The 21,068-nt window shown below is 39.8% G+C and overlaps 1 protein-coding gene across 1 annotated transcript in view; it reads left to right on the top strand.

The window, feature by feature from the left end:
• tspan18 (tetraspanin 18) overlaps positions 1-6,684 on the top strand; it is a 39,075-nt gene extending 32,391 nt beyond the window's left edge. The window contains exons 3-9 of the mRNA XM_004069554.4: positions 257-352; positions 1,856-2,050; positions 2,327-2,401; positions 3,628-3,726; positions 3,889-4,065; positions 4,695-4,778; positions 5,851-6,684. Coding sequence (XP_004069602.1) covers positions 257-352; positions 1,856-2,050; positions 2,327-2,401; positions 3,628-3,726; positions 3,889-4,065; positions 4,695-4,778; positions 5,851-5,898 — 774 coding nt within the window. The 3' untranslated portion in view covers positions 5,899-6,684. The remainder of the gene's footprint in view (positions 1-256; positions 353-1,855; positions 2,051-2,326; positions 2,402-3,627; positions 3,727-3,888; positions 4,066-4,694; positions 4,779-5,850) is intronic.
• Positions 6,685-21,068: the final 14,384 nt, after the last annotated feature.

Genomic DNA, 21,068 nt, shown 5'->3' on the forward strand with positions numbered 1-21,068 from the left:
ACTCATCTGTAAAATGCTCCGACATGGACAACCTCTGGAGTCCCACAAGGACAGCTTTTATGTACTGGAGGGTCTGCTGACTGGTAGTGTCTGCCCACTTTTGAGGGTTACTTACCAAACAAGTTTGCAGGTGTTTTTTTTGTTTTGTTTTTTATCTTTTTATAATGTAAAAATCCTCCCTTTGGTGGGAGCAGAGAGGTAAAACACTGATAATTTAAGGGGCATTCATGGATTGTCTTTTTCTGCTTTCTTTCAGGGCCAGGGAGAGGCTTCAGCTCGAGGCACAACTATGGAGGGCGACTGTCTCAGTTGCATCAAGTACCTCATGTTTGTCTTTAATTTCCTCATCTTTGTAAGTACCTTTCCCCCCTTTTTCTCGCAGACTCTCAATCTGGCTACTTCTGCAGTTAGTGTCAGTCAAATGATTTAGGATGGGCTTCCGCCTGCTCCCTGTCCGTCTGACTAATGGAGCCACATTTGCATTTCATTAGACCGAGCAATCTTGATTCTATCAAATTGTCTTTTGATTATATTTTAGCGTGCTGACACACATCTGAGGCCCACTGAGCCATATGGAGTTTGTGACTGACACCTGAGTTTATCAGTCTTGATCAGACAATCAAGGGTAATCCTGTTAGTCTAAACCCACAGGGGTGGGGGGAGGGTTGGAATAAGAAGGTTTGTCTCTTTTCTAGTTTTATTTGATGCAACCAAAGCGGTTAGAGACTCTTCTCAGATGCGGTTATAAGGCTGGGCCGCTAATGCAATCGGTGGAGGATGGAGTGAACTTGACTTGCGGCGTCGCTAGGTAGCGAACTGCTGCTTTTTTACAGCCATTTTTCTCCCGTTTGTGTCATTTTAGCCTGTGCTGCGAGTCAAGGCCACTCTTAAACTTCAAAGTGGCTTCTTTTCCTCACCTTATCTTCTCCCAGCTGAGATACAGCTGAAAATATTCACCAACGCAGCAGGGGGAGAGGACTTTTTTTTTTAAATATTGGAAGCCAGGATGTCCTCCTGCTTTAAGAATTTCTCCTCCTAATCTTGGCGGTGGATTGGGATGTGGTGTTAAGGGAGGATGGGAGAAGAGTCGGTGCACATCTTGGAGGATTTGAAACAGGGTAGAAATTTCCACCCACATTCTGAGAACATCGTTTTGGCTCTGACATCCAATTCCTAACTGTTTCCACCCAGTCAGACATTTGCATCTTTAAATTATTTTAGCATTCAAGTTCTGCTTCCGGTTTTTTGTTAAAAAGTTTGAGAAAAGGTTTTTGGGGCTCCTATGTCACATGTCTGCTTACTTTATTATTTCATGTGTGGTTCTTGGTGTAAATTTGCAACCTTGTCCGTTCGTTAATGTAAGAGTTCAAACTCTCCAAACTCTTTTAAGAAATCTTATTAATGGTTTTCTAGAACACCTTGACGTTTCAGAAATCATTCTAACCTTCGCCTAACATCAGGCACAGCACTTTTCATTACCAGTCCCCAATTTTGAGGGACCGGTATGGAGGCCTTTGTATTTTTATGACATTTGGACCTCAATTCTGCAATAAAACTATTCTATTCACTGCAATCTGTGGTTTTTCCTCACTTCCTCTACATAGAGCACAAAAGACTTTTACTTTTACATCACTAATAGCAAGACGTTGCTTAATGTTGCATTGGAAATCTAGGTATCCCTCTACTTCCCAATGGTTCAGAGAAAAATTAAATGTACATTAAGATGGCTGACAAGTGTAAATATTTTTTTGATTGTTTTTTCTTGTTTTTTAATTTGGGGCTGTTTCCTGTGTGAGTCTGAGTCTTATGATGTCAAATTTACTGATTTTTGACAATGTTATCTTCTTTCCCTCAGCTGGGGGGCTCCTTCCTTCTCGGAGTGGGAGTGTGGGTGCTGGTGGACCCCACAGGTTTCAGAGAAATTGTAGCAGCCAATCCCTTGCTGTTCACCGGCGTCTACGTCATTCTGGGAATGGGAGGCATGCTCTTTCTTCTGGGCTTCCTGGGCTGCTGTGGAGCCATCCGCGAAAACAAATGTCTGCTCCTTTTTGTAAGTCAGCCAACACATTTAAAACTGATGTGTGTCACCGATCATTCACATGTGTATATCTGTGGATTAGTCTCTCCTCAGGGGTTGTTGTGGTCTAACCTAAAAGCCAAAAGGGCATAAAGTGCTCGTGTTGGCCTATATACTCATGCATGTGTTTTGCAGAGAGATGTGGGTTCAGTCAGGGAGCAATTTTCAGAAGCTTCATGATTTTGCTGGCTTCTCCTGCATCTGTTGGTTTTTCTCTAATACTACTTCTCTTTTTCTGTTTTGTTGCAGTTCTTTATGCTCATCCTTCTCATCTTCTTAGCAGAGCTGGCCGCTGCCATCCTTGCCTTCATTTTTCGGGAGCACGTAAGTTGGATCAGCATTCATGCCAATTTGGATTCTACTGTGCTGGCACAACGGAACATTCTGCCCTGACTTTCTTTTATTGAAGTAAAATTGTTGTCACTATTTGTCCGAATTGTATTCGTCTGACATTACCTTGGTTGTGTTTGATGATAGAGTTTAAAGTAGTTGCCAAAAATGTCATCTCTTTGCCTCCCTGTATGTTTCTGCCCTGAGGCCAATATGCTGAGTACAGCTGATACAACTCCACAAACTAATTTATTTGGAAGTTTTCGCAGCAAATGCAGCCTTGAGTCACAAAATCCAGTGCAAAGTGGCAAACAGCAGGTTCCTAACTCCTTCTACCTCCACAAGACTGCTTTTAGTTAAAGAGGTCTTGGAGGTTTGTTGGTATTTTCAGAACAGAATAGAACAGAATAGAAAAGAACTTAATTGATCCCACAAAGGGGAAATTACTTTGTTACCATAGCTGTAATAAAAGCAGCAGATACATAATAATTTATACTAAAAATGCAATTTAAAAATATTTGTTGTCCAGTGTCTGTGATTTATTAAAGATTTGAAAGATCTGCCAAAGAGCTCCCCTTCCTGCAGCAAAGGTATTAAAGTCTGACTGAAGAAGCTCCTTAGTTCACCCTCGGTCTCATGCAGAAGATGATGAAGGGTTGTCCTTGATGGATTCCAGTTTCTCTTGACCACCATAGTCATCTCCACACCAGTTTGTTGATCATCTCCCTGCCCCTGTCAGTGGAAACCCCCCAGCAGGTCACTCCATAGAAGAGGGGAGATGCAACAACACCATCAGAAAAAGTTCTTTAAGAGTCCCGCAAACTCTGAAGGACCCCAGTGTCCTCTCCTCTGATCTTTGGTCGCGTCTACAGCGGCATTTTGTTGTTGCCAAGCGACAACAGCTGATTGTATAAATCTTGCACTCGCAGACCGCTTTAGACCCAGAAGTGGTGGAAAACAGCCAAAAACCTAAGTAGCAGGCATGCCACTGCACTCATTACAGCTAAAAAAAAATCAATGTTTGTCAAAAAAGATCAACAAGAAGAGAGTAACAACAGAAAAACAAGTAAGCTAACATGGAGCTATGGTACCTGGCGGTACCAGATGGAAAAAACCAAAAGAACAGCACCTGATGGTTCTTGTGATGAACTGATCTGTTGTGTCTTAGGATAATTTCTCACTGTGATGCTGATGTCTGCTTGTGCTGGATTTTTGTGTAGTTGACCAGGGAATATTTCACCAAAGAGCTGAAAAGACACTATCAGGGCTACAACAACACAGATGTCTTCACCTCCACATGGAATGCCATCATGACCACAGTAAGTGTGCTGCGAGTTACATGTCAGAGAGCTACAATTCACAGAAATATCCTTGATTTTTAGGTCAATATTCATGCTGAGTTGGTGCGCACACACAGGTCATTGCACAAACCCCCTCTCAGCAGTAAAGACGTCTTCTCCTTTCTCCTCTGCTCTTTGCAGTTCGATTGCTGTGGAGTGAACAGCCCGGAGGATTTTAAGGACAGCCGGTTCAGGCTGATCAACCCGAATCATGTGGTGCCAGAAGCCTGCTGCCTGCGTGTCAGTCAGAACGGAGAGCTGGCCTACACCAGCCGGGACCAGTGCTTATCAGGCAATATGATGTTCCGCAATAACAAGGTAACTTCTGACATCTGCTGTGTTGACTTCTTTCTTCCTTTCTCCCTCCTTCTAGAACCACCTCCAGGCTTAATTAGAGCAGAAACACTTGAGGGGGAGACATCCAGGGACTGCCTGCCTCTGCCATAGCTGATTAGTGCTTTTTTGTGTTTTGGGTGTCAGAGCAGATTATATTAGCATGTGGCGACGCTCAGAGACACCAGAATACATTTGTGTGTCCACAGACATGGTTACATTTGAATTTTTATCATGGGAGCACCCAAATAGAGCATAATAAGTGTCTGAAAATGTGGAATTTTGGACTCGCCAGCTTTCTTGGTGTGTGCAAATCGAAAGAGTAATTGCAGCGCAAGTAGATCGGAAAAAGGGTTTCTCTCCACCTGTTGTTTTTCATGCCATTAGAACAATAAAGTGAGACCCACTGTGTGCACTTCTCTCTGTTCCTTTACACAAAGATCTCTCATTAAAAGGCAGTGAAGCTGCAGGCTCTGCTTCCCACTCATTCAGCTGGGCCTTTGTTCCCGTCCTCGCTCAGTTGAAGCTGTGATGTTACTTTAACCGCCACCGTAATTGTACAAATTTGCTGCCTATTGATTCTCTGCTAAGCGTTGCCATCTCTGCATCCACAGGGCTGTTACTCTGCTGTGGTTGACTACTTTGAACTTTACATCTATGTGGCTGGAGCCCTGGCCATTGTGGTGTTGACCATCGAGGTAAGTTTTTAAATGTATAGATGTCTATGTGTCTTGATCAGATGGTTGGAATGACCAATAAACGTCTGTACTTAAAGACTCTAGTTTTAACAGGGAAACTGTGCTGCAACATCTCCCCCTTGTGGTGGAGCTCAATGGCATTCAAGCAATATTATATTCTTATTTTTTATGATGAATTTGGTCTCATTTACAACAAAGAATCAGCTTTACTTTACAAATATGTCCATATTTTGCTGCACTATGTTTCATTTTGGGTTATTTGTCTATACCCACACAGTGTCAATCTGCTGTTGTCATATCTTCCTCTGTGCTTTTAAGATCGTAAAAAATATTTATTGGTAGTTTTAGATCTTTTTTTTTATTGATTAAGCAGCTATTCCAAGGGTATAGAAATTCTAAAATGTGAATTTTCACTAGAGTAATACAAAGATAGCAGGACTAAAAGACAACTATATAAAATATGATGTGTTTAAATGGTCACGTGTGCAGCTATGGATAGTGCAAAGTGCTGTAAAGTTAATTTTAACAACTGTATTGAAAAGCAAGGGTTTCATGTCCCACAAAGTTAAAGTTCAAATCCCTTCATTTGTAACGCACCCATGTGTGTGAAATTTGTTCTCTGCATTTGACCCATCCCCAGGTAAAGCTGCATACACAGCCACACTTGGGAACGATTTGATGGTTTAACCCCCCAATTCAGCCCCTTAATGCTGAGTAAACCTACTTATTTTAGTAATGAGTCAAGAATATAAAAAATCTGATGCTGTTTTTACCTTAAAGAGAGGGATTGGGTCCAATTTTTAGGGTTTTTTGGTCCGACTCTGCCACGGTTTTGAGCTCACGACCTTACAGGCTCAGGGCGCACACTCTACCACAAGACCACTGAGCTGTATAAGTTCAAATATCTCACAAACATAACAGTTTTAAGGCCTTTTTCAAAAGGTCATTTCATATAGCAAATTACAATAAAACAATATGAATAAACTCTTGATAAAAAACAGAAATTTAAGACAACAAAATATCTTTTACGATACCATAACCTTTGTCCTTTTTTCTCCCTTCTTTCACATAGCTTTTTGCCATGGTCTTTGCGATGTGTCTCTTCCGGGGAATCCAGTAAACGTGCTTCTCCTACTATTTGTTTGTCATTTTGACTTTGAAAATGAATGAAAAAAAATAAATAAGGGAATTTCAGAGACGGAGCATAGCGAACATTTGTAAATGTGTGAATCTCTTTTTCTATTGTGTGATTGGTTAGAAAAATGAAACAAACTCCTGTACTTCACAGCTGGACTTTTGAGGTACGGAGAGACAAAAAAAATTGACAAACTGAAAGCAGACGTGCTCGAACCGCTTAGAAGTCTGAGATCAGAGACAGTGTTGATGTAAAAGAATTGTGCGCAAAGTGGGAGCAGTAATTTTGGACCAGGTCTTGCACAGACTGGGAGTGACGTGGACTGTGGGAGGAGGACCAGGTGACGCCTTCGCTAAAGGCACTGCACTGACTTTTGGATGAAGAATATTTATATTAAGTAAAGTTGGCTGAACTGTAAAAATTGTGTTTCATGTTTTCTCTTGTCTGTATTCCAGTGCCCTTTTTTTAAATACTTTAAATTGTCATTACTTCCTCCACATGCATACCTTTTAGGTTTCTAAAGAGCCACTGTATCATATAAGCTTTGTAAGGTGTGTGTGTGTGCATACTGAATGCTCTCTTTGACTGTGCAGAGTGTGATTATGTGAGCTAGTTCCACTCCATTCCCCTTCCCAGGCTTGAAAGCCAACAACTCTTTTCTGTTGATATGGTGCTTGTTCAATGCAGTAGTGCTTAAATCTGGTTTTAGCTGGTGACATGTTTGTGTATACATTTGTATTAGATTACTGGAAAGTAAAAAATGGAATTCGACAAAAATGTTCTTGTGTGGTTCTTGGATTACAATTTCACAACTAACCCCATTAAAAAAAAAAAAAGAAAAAAAGTTTATTTATATTAATTTGTTTTCTTATAATAAATTGTTTTAACAAGAAATTCTCCAAAAACAAAACGTCAAGAAAACAAGGTGTTGACAATTTATTTACATTTTGACACAAAAAGCCAACATTCTGTTTCTTTTTCATGAGGCGGATGGTAAAAAGTGATAAACAAACCATGAAACAAAGACATTCATTAAACAGTTAGTGATCTGGTGCTAATGGCTCATGTCTCCTGTATGTACTTTCTGTCAGACCCCGTTGACATCTGAAAAATTGAAACCTACTTCATGTAGTAATGAGCCAAGAATGTAAAAAAAGCTGATGCTGTTTTTACCTTGCATTTAAAAGAAATAGAAACCAGTCACTGAGTACAGTGTGTTTCTAAACATTGTGAGTGAAGCATTATGAAAAATAACAACAAAATTGACCAAAACACAACATTAGAAATTAAATATAACCATGTGTTCTTAAAGGTTAATGTTTTTTGTTGTTTTTAATCGACTAAATGCTGTACTTTGTGAAGTAAAATAATTTTATTGGAGATGAGATTTTTAATCTGTGCCATGTTCTTATATATAATGCAGTCAAGTAAAAGAGGATGTTGAAGATAAACAGAAAAAGCCAATCACTTCTACAGAGTCCATCTTGTATAGTGTTTGAAAATTTATTAAGATGTCCTTAATAGACTTAGTTGACCTGTTCAAAAGCAGAAAAAAATGCCTGCCTGTAAAAACACAAGTAAGTTTAAGGTTTAAACAATATTCTATTGACACATTATCAAATTTAAATCAATCTTTATTTATATAGCACTTTTCACATGTAATTTTACACATATTGCTTTACACCAATGCAAAACAAGTAATATAAAAACAAGCACAACAATATAAAAATGGAGCATATGCATAATGCATGTAAACAACTGCTCTGTTATGACTCCAGAAAAGATTCCGCTAATTGCGCTCAACAGACATTTAATAATTCAGGTGGTTGGTGGAATAAAGTTTACCTCTGGGTTTTATAAATTCACTTTTATCAATGCTCCTTGCCAATAAATCTTATACTGTAGAAAGCCTGTTTATAATTTCTTTTAATTGGCACCATATGAGTAGGCCTAAGCGGTTCACCTGTGCAATGAGTAGTAGAGATGATAGATTGTGGATTGAATCCAGAGATTCTGCTACAAAGAGCTTCATTATTGATTCTTGTTTTCTGTTTGAAATATTAAATTATTTAAATAAAAAAAACTTTAACATTTTAGTAGTTTAGCAAATTAGTTTACACTTATAGGCCAAAGACACTAAGCTGCTGGGGGCATTGCTTGTTTAAGTAATTCATGTGTGGAACCATTTAACAGTCCTAGGCAGCATGCCAACATGAAGGGAAGAAACTCCACTAAAAGCCAGTAAATAGCAGTGCCTCCCAAAAGAATGTGAGAACAAATCGCAATCAATAATTCCAGGATGTGTACCAAGAAAACAACTCATACCTGCTACAATACTGTATACACTTCATCACTTCAAGCTAGTTGACCAAACGTTTACTGGAAAAGAACACAACCTACAGATTCCAAATAACCTGAAATGAATCTGTTTAAAAGTCTAAACATGTCAACAAACATCAAAAATATCCGGAAAAACTTTAGCTAACAATTTTAACCATTACTACCAAAATTATTAAATCTCACCACCCAAAAAGAAATGTTGCATATAGCATATTAGCTAACGAAGGTAAAATATGAAAACAACTTTCTACATTTTTTTCTATAAAGGTAAAAAAAATTATATATATTGAGCAAACAAACATGATTTCTTATTTTTAGTGGCGCATTTGGTCATTTCATAAATGCATATTTCTTATAAATGTGGTAACAAAAGGTAAATGATAAGGTTTTACAACAGAACATGATTTATTGCCATGGTGCATTTTTGTGAAACATTTCTTTTTTTTTCTAAGTTTAAGTAATTGGTCATAACTAACTATTTTTTACCAAACTATTCTAGTTTAGTAAAAATAGTTTTTATTCAACTTCTGTTTTATTAGTTTAATTTGGTAAAAATAAATAAAATGCAGTCTGACCTCAAATGTTTTACTTAGAATGTCCAGTAAACATATGAATTTTATAGACACTAATAATTAAAATTATTTTGATTTGCTCAAGAACTCTTCTGTTTGTTGTTTCTTTTTAGTACAGAGCAGTTAACAGCACACAGAGAACATGTGATCACAATTTGCCTAACAAGATTTTTCAGACACACTTCTCAATGTTTGATAGAGCCATGTTAAGCACAAAGAGTAAAAAAAAAGAAAAACTACCATATGATTTATTTTAGTGTGCTTCCCTCATTACTGTAAACTGCTACTTATTACAGGCAGCCTGAATAAAAGAACTGTTGAATGTTTAATGTATTGTGTGCGTGCATACAAGCGTGTGTGTTAGAGTGCCAAAAGCAGTCAAGGATGGCCACAAAACAACCAGAAGTGTTAGATGGGATGCTGGGAAGTACAGCACACATTTTATAAGCTGTTGGAGCATACAAATTATGAAGAAAACTGCATAGGCTGAGGTTTTTTTTCTGCAGCTCTCACAGAAGCAGTGTAGTCAACTGTAGCTTTTACATTTTGTTTCACTTTTGGTACTGATTTGTAGTTTTTTACTAAGCTTGTGTTGGATTTTTACCTTTCCCAGCTGTTATCGGTCAATTGTCATAGTGCCTTGTAAAATATTTTTCATTTTCGAATTGATCTGTAATAGTTTTTACTCTCCCTTTCCTGGTTTCCTCTCCTAGTTCCATCACACTCTCTGTAGAGTTTAACCTACAAACTAAAAGAGAAAATGCCTGAAAGTTTTTATCTGACTTGCCTAAAGAGAAGTCTATTTAAATTCTGTAGCCATTACAGCAAAACTGCCAGACTTAATGAGGCTCTCTGCTTCTTACATTGCTTGCCTTGTTTTTAGAAAATATAATAGAGAATTCAAAATTCATTTTGTTTGTCTGTTTTTTTGTTTTCTCAAAAAATTTTTAACATAAGTGAACACAAATCAAATATTGAATTTTTAAAGAAAAAAAAGTTTTGGATGAAGTTTTAAAGACTTGTTAATTCCAAAACTCTTTCGTCAAAAATAATTATTCTAATTGATCAACGATAATTACATAAAAACATAGACGCTATGGTTTTTTTTTATCTGGTCAAAGATCATAACATAATTCATAAACGACAGGTTTGACAGGCTGTAATGTTTTGTTGTTGCCACAAGAGGGCGGCAGCATTCTAAATTGTTTTTCAACCATTGCTTGAATATTTGATTTTAAAGCAAAAATTATTTACTATTATGTGATTTAGCAGAATATTTTTTTCCGTTTTTATTAATATACTGCTGTAAGTAAAAAAGAAAAAAAGAAAATCTAAAGTGCATAAAAAGCATTTTGTTTAGTGCTTTTGTCATAATCAGTTTTAGTTGTTTTTTTTTTAAATATCAAATACTACTGTTTAAAGTCATTATAAAGAGTCAATACAGTCGAATAAACTATGAACATGTTGTGTATGTCCTGTACTAATGACAAACAGTAAATGTAACTCGCATTATATGGCATGTGGAGTTTGACAGTTATAGATGTGTGTTGGCACTTTGGCAGAAATCTGTGGGTGTTTTTTAAGGAATCACATCTGTGTACAAGGCTGAGCTCCTATTTGTAGCCATAAAATGCTAAATGTTACAAAACTTGCTGTTTTATGCAAATTACTTCTGCCCTAAGCCATTAAGATTAAAAAGATACCACCGAAAACGAAACAGGACCAGTGAAGTTGAGGGAATGAATTCTGTTTTAAATGATTTATTTGGTTCAGGAAGTTCCAATTAAATAGTTTTTGCAGACCTGAAACTAAATTGACTAAATAAAGGAAAAATCAATTGATCAATGTAGAATGTTAGGTAATCAGAATGTCTACCACCAATCAAACTTTTCGAAGTTATCAAACTGTCCAAAAATGTTCCAAATGGTCTAATTTCCCATTAATGCGCCTGTAAAAGAAAGGCACACGGGTGTTTCTTTTGTTTGTGTTCATCCTTTATCCATTTGTTCTGCATGTTATCTGTCTGCCTTCTTTACTTTTACTTGAAGTGTTCAGATTGATTTCTAGGAGAGTTAAACAGCTGCTCAGTGTTACAGGGGGCCAGAATGAACTCCTCCAGATCCTGGACATTTATTGTCTTCAGCATTTCAAATTGGTGCTGAAGCCTAAAAAAGTGTAGTCTTACTGTAAAATCTGTCTTCTGGAAGTTACCCATTACCACTGGATTAACATTGAAAGGATTTGCTCTGGGATTTGGCAGAGGTTTGACATCAAATGTCCTTTTTGATGGAACCAGGATGACTTCATCTGATCACAAACCAGCTAGTTGCTGATTACAAGTCATCCAATAAGAACAAACATAAAAATAACAAGAATGGCTAAACTTTAGACAACTAATTTGGTAAAGAAAAAGATCTTGTGTTGGTTTATGAGTCTGCTGTAAAACTCTTCTCAGCATATCTTTATATACGTTCAGTTCTCAGCTCTGCAAAGTCTATTCTTGCAAAACTTTTTTGGATTCTTTCTATAGCAAAACAACTTACATTTTCTAAATATTCATGTTGAATAATTCAATTTTTCTAAACAAGGGGTCATCACAGATGATTGTAGCTGTATGTTTTACCTTCTAGCCTAAAGTCTTGCATGTCATCGTCTCCTCTTTCCTCATAAAAGAGAGAAGGAATGAAGGATGGGGGGTGTGAGGCTCAGGGGGTTCCATGTTCAGTTTGTTTTAACTCACTGTTTTGAGAGGAAACTTTCATTGCCTAATGATTTATGAGTGGTAGCCTCCTGGAGGAAATGGAGAGCCCTTTTCCTCCATTTAATAACCCACCTTCTATAAAACTCAGTTTGTCCTTTGTGTTTTGTTTATGTAATGTAAAAAGTGCCGGGCCTGGTGGGGAGCTGCAGCAAAGGCTCAATGGACCATACAGTAGAAATCGTGTCAGGGCAAAGGATGCAAATCCAAACTAGAATTTTAAGTATCTAAAAACAAAAAAATAAGTAAAGCCATTTGAAAAATACAGGTAATTTGTTTTTCTACAAACTTTTTTCCTCACCTAAATTGCTGTCATCAGTCAAATATCTGTTGTAAATTACACTTTTGAAACACCTTCAAAGAAGAAACTGTTTTGAAGTTTTACACATTGTCCTATTTGCATCAATCTTCTACCCAAACTCCTATCAACCTCTATCGTAAAGGCAGACATAAAAAAGATAAACGACTGTGTGAGCCATTAATTGGCTTTAGGATCATTGAAAGCGCGTTCATCAGCTTCATCTTGGCCAGATGAAACTCATCGAACCCCCTACCTCTCTGACAATGAAAAAAAGAGGCGGGGCCGGATGCCTGTCTGTTGTTGGAATTTGCCCTGTACGTTTATGATGAAGCAGACGATTGGATGAGCACTTCTAAGTCAAAACCAAATGTCCTAATTTTAATATCAAATATAAAATCAAAGAATGAAGTTCATGAACATTCCACCCCAGTATGTTTGTTGTGGGTTTTCAATCAGACCACAAAGGTAAAAAAAAAAAAAAAACAACCTTTTGGAACCAAACTTTTTATTTCTAATGTAGAGCATGTTTTTTTTTCATTGTTTATTTGATGAAGGACCTTCAAATCTTTTGCTCTAAAACTGCATTTTTTTAAGAGAAAAACATAATACCAGGCCATGATGGCAATACTCAGAGGCTAAAAAATTGGCCTGATATAGAGCAATGGGTCACATGACCCCATGTCTTATCCATCTCTTTTATGATCCTTGTCAACAATTGTCAACCCTTTTTGATTCTCTGCTGACTTGAGCTTTAGAAATTAAAAATGTTTCATTCAAAGGTATCCTTCCCACACTTGAGGACATTGTACAGCCTTTAAAAAATGTAAAATATCTAAAGCTATTAAAGTAGAAACAGAAATTTTGGGGAAAAAGTTTAAAAGAGGCGCTACTTTTAAGTTTATAAAGTCAAATTGGTAGATTAGGTGGCAGCAAACACTCTGTTTATTGGTTTACCATCTGTTTTTTTTTATTTCCGTATTTGCCGTACCAGAATGCAAATTTTATGAAGAACATAAAGATCTCATAAAAATCCCCTTTATATGTATGTTGAATTTACATTTACGGTTGGCTCGTAAAGCGCAACGCGGTTTGTAATTTTACGCTGCGGTTTAATGCCAAGTTGTTTTGATGTTGTATGTTTAGCATGTACAGCCCATGCAAACCATGTAAGAGTCCACCTGAACAGGATCTTAAACCAACCAAGGTATGGTACACTAAACTGTGCTTAAGCATCAAGGCAGGCGTCCTTGGGGGTAAAACACCGTGCTGACATCTTCGTGGAGTAAGAACTGTGCTGAAACTTGGACAAGCTGGTGTTTAAAAAGTGTCACAGATAGCTCAGATGTAGCAGCACTTTAGTTTTATCCTCCACAATACTGAGTTCATGGGAAATCTAATTAAAAGCCTTTTGGTCTGAGTTGTTTTAGTGAAAAGTGGTCTTGTTCCGTCAGATTTCCTTCTTGATGAACACCAGCTGGACTCAACTATTTCCATCACTCAAAATGTATTTATGTGTCATATTACGAAGGCCCAAGTTTCGTCAAACAGTATAAAAAGTTAAAGTGAACAACAGTAAAACCAATACAAACAGAAACAAACTTTAAAGCAGTAAAATTATTCAAAACAAAAAAGCAAGGCCACAATTCTAACGACCATAGAAGTCATTCAAAAGATTGTACATCTTTGTAGGTTAGCAATGGTCTGTCACTCAATGGACAGAGTATTCTAGAGTTGACACTGAGAAGGAACAACTACCCCTTAAGCCCCTTGCTTAAGCACCCGTATGGGTGCTGCGGGTTTTGGGGTGGTCTGGGTCCGTAGAGGGTTGTAGACAAGAGCTTAAAGCGAGCGCAGGTGAATCTCGTAGTTTCCTTGAAGCTTGTGTGGCCTCCTTAAGGGGCTTATCATTGCATGTTAAGTGTATTATGAAGTATTTTTTTGGTTATTTAATTAGTACGTACCTATGATGTACGGGTGATGCTGTCCTTATGCCACACTCCAGTTATCAGTAGGGTGCAAGTACACACGGCTTACTGAACCCACGAAAATGTGAACACGCGGGACATGCCGGTGAAAAGTACTGCCTTCGTCGCAGGTGCTTGTATGTTGGTTGACCTGTATAGGCAATGCGGGTTCTTGGGTTGTCCAATTCTGTAGGGGGTTTTAGATATGATTAGCCCCATCTTAAAGGGAGCATAGGTGAATCTTGCAGAGTGTACAAGTGCAAGTGTACAGAGAAATAGTGAGGAGAGTGCAAAATGGCAGAGAAGTTTTTGTATTTGTGAGTGTTGAAAAACAGTATTTTTGTGTTTACACACTTTAGACTCTCCCTGTGATGCAAACCATCAAAATTGTCCCACAGTTATATAGAGTCCCACAATTCCGGTGCCTCTCCTCTCAATCAAACAGTTTCTGTGACCCGCACTGTGGCGCCCATGACCCAAATTGAAACAGGAAGTGAGCTGGGAAGGCCAGGAAATTAGTCTGTGGGGATGAGCTGTTTCTCAAGCCAAGCTGTGCCACTGTCATGTCTTGAGGGATCTTCTCTCGTGGCCTGAGCCTCAGTGGTGGAGCATGTGTTTTCCGTCTGCTAGACTTGAATAGAGCTCATGACTATAACTAAATAGCCCAAGCTGTTCCATCTGAGGAGACTTCATGAACTCTTCTTGGTGAAAATAAAGATAAATTATGTGCCAGCTAAGCGATGGCGACTGATCTCATTTTTCTTCTGAACAGAAAGTGTTTCAGTGTTTCAGACTCCAGAGACAAATGCATTGCTTGGTTCCTCATTACAGTCACACCAGTCTTTCTCCCTCTTTGTGCAGTGGCGGCGTCATCTCTGCCTGTCAGTCACTTCCAGCATGACGTGTCCACAAGAGGTCAACACTTGTGTATATTTGACCTCTGATCTTCCCGCAGCAGGCATTCACGTGCAAATGCACTGAACAAGGCTGGATTTGGGGATGCAATATATCATATGGGTGGTTCACCAGCTCCATATTTGCAAGATTCATAATTGAAAGCACATGGACTGAAAGAAGAGACAGAAGGCTTTTCTGGGGCGAGGAAGTTGAAGGGTTAAAAACACAAGGGGAAAACCCTGAAGGGTATTGAATTGAATTGTGCAGCATGTGGTGCTCCATAGTATGTTTGCTTGCTGGTTAAACAGTTATTTAATAAATAAGTCAAGAAATGCAACAAAAAGGAAAAATCAAAACCCAAAGAAAAGCAGTTTCACTTAAATAACACAATTTAGAATCCAAAAAGAAAAAAGATCCAGACAAAGGAATAAGACATTCACAAATCACAGATGTAGAGAGGGGATATTACTCTACTCGCTTTTTCACAGCATCCTCAAACCTGTCTAGTCTAAAAGCACAAGTATACCACCAGGTCGGAAAAAGTAAATACCTAAGGCATGCTGCTGTGACGCCATGGCAAGAACCCAAAAGGTGGACATCAGAAACCACAAACAAGACTGCACCTGTCCCAACCAAATGGGTTAAAGTCCTGTTCGGTCTGTTCAAAATATCATACAAATTGCAAACATGATCATTTACATTTGTTTAACCACTCTTAACAATTTGATCCTCTATAGAAAGCATATATTTATATCACCGTTTACATCACAAAGTCCTACAGGACATTTCCACAGTGTAATGAACTAGTTTTATTGCTGGGAGCCAGAGAATATTGTGAGCTCCCTTAAGGCCTTTTCCACGGTTCCAGACCGCATAGATCTCTGGCAGACAGTTGGCAGCCCATCAGCTGTTTGGTGGTCACAGTCATTTGATGGGAAAGTGGTCCAGGACTGACAGCAGATTCACAAAACAAAATAAAAAATAAAAAAAGGCTGAAAGCCTCCACAACAATCTTTGAAGATCCTGCATGAGCTCATCCTTGGCTTTGGTCTGTCTTCCCACAGTGGTTGCTGATAGTGTCATTGCTCTTTAATGCACAGAAGGTGTGACAGACACATTTAGGCTTTCTAATGATTTCAATCTGTCATTAATACAAAATGACTGATTGCTGCTGTGAGCGGCTTAAATCTGGGGCTACTACAAAAGGGATCCAAGCCAGAACAGTTTCTGCCAAGTTTGGGGCAACAACCACTGAGATAATGGAGTATTGAACTATATAATTATGATCCAAACCATCATCATCATCATCATTTTCTGCTAAGCCAAATGGTTTTCTGGCTGGACTCCAGGAATAGTGAACATCTGTTTGAAACAGTCTGGAGTACACCTGTCTGTTCCCATGTCTCACAGTTGTCCTTAAACTCCAACCTCACTTTTTCTTCATTAATCACTGCTTTTTCCCTAAATTATCTCTCTTAACAATAGATTCTGGTTACTTGCTGCTACTTGTTTTTGTTTCATTACTTGGCAGATCCTTCCTCAGAACACATGTCACTACTTTTAGCTCATTCATTATTCATGCACTCTGGGATCGCTTTCCCATGTGTGCCAAAGCTATAGCTACATTTGAATTGTTTACTGGCATTCTGGGCTTGTAATGAGGCCCATTTTACCGCGCACAGTGATGTATGATGTGTTCCTTCCTCTGCCGCTGCCTGCTCCTCCCCACATGGCTCTACAGCACACGTGCTTGCGGTGTTCGCTTATCGAGGCAGCAGGGCCGCTCCGTATCAGACACAATCAGTAAATTATGCGTCCTTCATTTAGAGGGAACAAATCATGACAATTACCAGCTCCATTTGGAAATCGTACTAATATGGTTTGTGGGAATCCTTCAACTTTCTGGTACTTTTTTTTTCTTTTTTTAATTTATCGCGCCGGCTCCAGACCTTTACAGCTTATAAGAGTATTTTCATTTGTCCAGAAGTTTGATTTACAGTCCAAACAACAGCTTTCCTTCAAGGGATCATTTAACACTGTATAGGCCAAAATGCCAGGTCTAAAATATGACCAATAGGAGAATTTTACTGAACGCTGATATATAGACAGATTTACAGGGCTGGCTTTGCTAACGACGGCCTTTAATGAGCGACTCGAGCATCTAGTTGTTTATGAAGCAGGCTGACTGACAGGTCACCTGATGGAAAAATAAAGATGTGAATGAGAAACTGAATCTGTACCCTAAATGCCGTATAAACAGGGCCCCAGTGATGTGGGTTGAACTTTGAAGTGCCCTAATGGTCTTCATGGTCCTGTAACCATGCAGGCTTCCATTAAGGATGTCGGTGGAGCCTGGCTGGAGCACCGTGACCCATTAGGCTTAACAAGGGCCGCCCACGGCACACTGGGCTGCTCTTCTTCCTCTCTGCTTATTTTTATCAGTTGGCTGTGTTTTTCAAAGAAGCAGATTTGAAAAGGAAGGACAAGTCTGCACATCTATGTCATCTTGTACTTTTTTTCAGTGGAAAGTTAAGTTAATTTTGTTTAATCTTCACTATTTCTTCTATACACACAGCTCTATTGATAAAAGCTGATTAAAAAATGGACATTAAAAAAGTTTTTAAGTCACAGCAAGGATAAATAGACATTGCTGTCTTTATTGCTGTTTTTAAATAACTCACGTTCTGTAAATGAAACAGTAACAATTATTAATGAACTCTCCTGCCTATCAGACTACTCAATTAATTGGAACAAATCTGTTTTATTACCACTGAACAGTAATGCGGAGCAAAGACTCACAATACCAGTCAAATCAGGAAATATCAAATATCTATTAAAATTATCAGAACTGGTGCAGCTAAACTACACCCCATTACTGAAAAGCATACAGAACGATCTAACCCGCTGGACTACCCTGCCTCTGTCCCTTGTGGGCAAGGTAGCCACAGTTAAAATGAAAATCTTACCCAAAGTTAATTATCTCTTTTCAATGATTCTCACACAACCGCCACTAAAATGGTTCAAAACATTAGACTCATCCATATCAAGCTTTTTATGGAAGAATAAACCTGCAAGAATTAGTCTAAAAACTTTAAAATCTGCAAAAAGCTGTGGAGGCTTAGAATTACCTAACTTCCACAAATACTTTCTTGCAGATAGATTACGATATAAGGAAAGATCAACCTGTCAGATCTACCATTTATTAGCCAAACAGTTAAAAAACAGGACTCTCCTTCCTTCTTTTCACATTCCTCCATCCATTTTAGAAGAACATAAACACTCACCTGAGCACAGGTGTTAGCTCACCTTTGCACTGATAGTTTGCATGATAGAATGAATGAAATATTTCACACTAGTAGTTTTTAAGGCATAAGTATGCGTGTGTGAACACTATCTGTTTTGTGTACATGTTGAGATGTGGACATTTTTGCAGCTAGCAGGTGTGTTGATAACATTTTAGTGTGTGTGTGGACAGGCCCCGCCCTTTTTGTACTACATTTGAACCTTACCGTAATGATAAACGACCAGTAAACTTGTTGCTTTATGCTGCTTCATGGTCTTATCCCCCCTCCCCTCCTATTATCACCCTCCTAACCCCCCCCCCCCCTTCTCTCTAACATCCCTCTCTCTTCTTCCCTTCTTTCCTTTTCCGTCCGGTCCAACACCAAAGATTTTCAAACATGGTTGAAATTAACAAAGTTTGGCCTCAATTAAAAAAGGGGTTTATTCAGACATACCTTTGGTTTGTCTGAAGATTAATAACCCCTATTGTTAAAGTAAAATATGTCCAACACAAGAGGCCCTCAGCTCTCATCTGCCTGCCCAGCTGTTGGACAGGACAAGTGGGGTGGGTGTTTAGCCTGCGTTGCGCGTTTGGGGGGGCTACTTGGCAGTGGTCCCCATCCCATGGTTGCCGTATGGAATGGGCCCCCCCTCTCTCGGTTTTATTTGCACCTTAGACATGTAGGGCCCTTGGTAGGGGGTTGCTTGGACATCAGTGCCAGCAAGCAGCAGATGTCCTTTTAGCACCCTACCCGCCAATTTTAACTGCACCTTATACATTTATGGCCCCTTGGTGGGAAGGGTGATGGGACATCTCTGTGAGTAATCAGGAGATGTCCCCTCAGTGCCCTACCCGCCAATTTTAACTGCACCCCCTTTGTACACACACCCTTCCCCCCTCAAAATATACATTCCAACATAAACACACACACATGCACACACACACCCTCACTAACACACAAGCACACAGTCATTTCACAAGGAAGGTGGGACCTTGGACCATCTGTCCCCTACCCCATTCCAGATGGGGCTTGCGGGGCCCTTGGCAACGGCGGCCGTGTCCCCCGGATGCCGGTTTCCTGGGCCCGGCGGTGCTCTCCCCAAGCAGTGAGAGGGATCCCTGAGCTTTCTGGCAAGGCCAGAAGCTGGGGATCATATCACACCTGAGCCAGGGTTGTCTGGGTCCCTGTGGGGCGGGTTCTGGTCCTTGCTGCCGGGTGCTGGGCCTCGCCAATATCCATCTGTGGCCGAGCCTGCTCGGGCCATGTCTACAACAACCCTTGTGGGCCCCCTTCTCCCTTGGGTACCCCCCTCCTGGACGGGGGCGGCTGGACCCTGTCTTGCACCTTTCTGGACCAACCGTGGGCCTGGTGGATGGCTGCCTGGAACGCGGAGCGGGTTTCCCTTGGGGGGTCCTGGCTCGTACCTGGGGTTGGGGCGGGGGGATGCCCAGACCCCCTGGGTGGTGATGAGGTCCTCGTCTTGGGCTGTGGGCACCCCTCTCGGATGGGGCCCGGCGTTGGGCCCTCCTGGCGCTGGGGGGGGGCTGCTCTCCTGGTTGGGCTGGGGCGTCACTCTCTTTCCCCCCATGCCTCCCTGCTCTCTGGCTCTGGGGGCCTCGTGGCGGTCCTGCTGGCCCTGGCCTGGGTGGCGGACATGGTCACCCGGGGGGCGGTTGTTCTCTGCCTGCTGCCGCGTGGCGTTGGGGGCTTCTGGTTGCCGCGGCTGCTGCGGCGGGGGTCTTGGTGTGGGGGTGGCTGGTCACTCCCCCTCCTTCTTTTCACATTCCATCATCCATTTTAGAAGAACATAAACATTCAACTGGGTACAGGTGTTAGCTCACTTTTGCACTAATAGTTTGCGTGATTGAATGAAATATCTCACACTAGTTGGCTTGAAGGCATAAGTATGCATGTGTGAACAATATGTGTATTGTGTACATGTTGAGATGTGGACATTTTTGCAGCTAGCAGGTGTGTTGATAACATTTTAGTGTGTGTGTGGACAGGCCCCGTCCCTTTGAGATTTGTATTCTATCTGTACCTTACCGTAATGATAAACACGCAGTAACTTGTTGCTTTATGCTGCTTCATGGTTTTACCCCCCTCCCCCTCCTATGATCACCCTCCTATCCCCCCCTTTTCTAACATCCCTCTCTCTTATTCCCTTCTTTCCTTTTCCGTCCGGTCCAACACAAAAGAATTTCAAAAACAATTAAAATGAATAAAGTTTGGCCTCGATTACAAAAGGGGTTTATTCAGACATACCTCTGGTTTGTCAGAAGATTCATAACCCCTGTTGTAAAAGTAAAATATGTCCAACACAAGAGGCCTTCAGCTCTCATCTGTCTGCCCAGCTGTTGGACAGGACTAGTTTAAAAAAAAAAGACATTGCTGTCTTAAGCCACCTCCTCTGAATAAACATAACGGACATGGGGCCAATTATTTTTGCATTCCCATAAATAATAAAATGTCCAAGTTTTGCCAAAATCCCAGACACTGTAATTTTATGTCTACTAGTTGAAGAAAGACCTATTAATTTGGAAACATTTTTCTAATCCAGAAATCCCTTTAGATGAAGTTAATGGTTCACACTAATCCAAAACCACTTAAAACCCTTGAAATTAGATTCAGTCTGGGGTTAGGTGTCTCAACTAGCCCCCGCCCTGTAGCTAGCTGCTTGGCAGAGCTGTTCAATGCATTCATTTATGTGTGACAAGAAACAATGAAGAGTTTTGCTGAAGCACCAACTCTTTTCTGGCAAAAAATGTGTAGATGGACGGTTTCTTAATTTACCATGTCAGCCTCTTCTTTGACATGCGGACATTTTTAAATTCTATTTTTGGAGATTATATTGTTTGTTATTGTTGATGATATTTTCACGTTGAACTGGTGGGTGAGAGGAAGAAAAATATTTATTGGAGAGCAGTAAAAAAGATAAGTATTGTATAAAGTAAATAGAGTAAAGTTGATGACCAAATTTCCTTAATTTAGCTTTAAAGTATGATCCTACAGGTGTCATTTTGATATTTCATTTTATTT

Source organism: Oryzias latipes, chromosome 6, assembly GCF_002234675.1.
Source record: "Oryzias latipes chromosome 6, ASM223467v1".
Taxonomy (NCBI): domain Eukaryota; kingdom Metazoa; phylum Chordata; class Actinopteri; order Beloniformes; family Adrianichthyidae; genus Oryzias; species Oryzias latipes.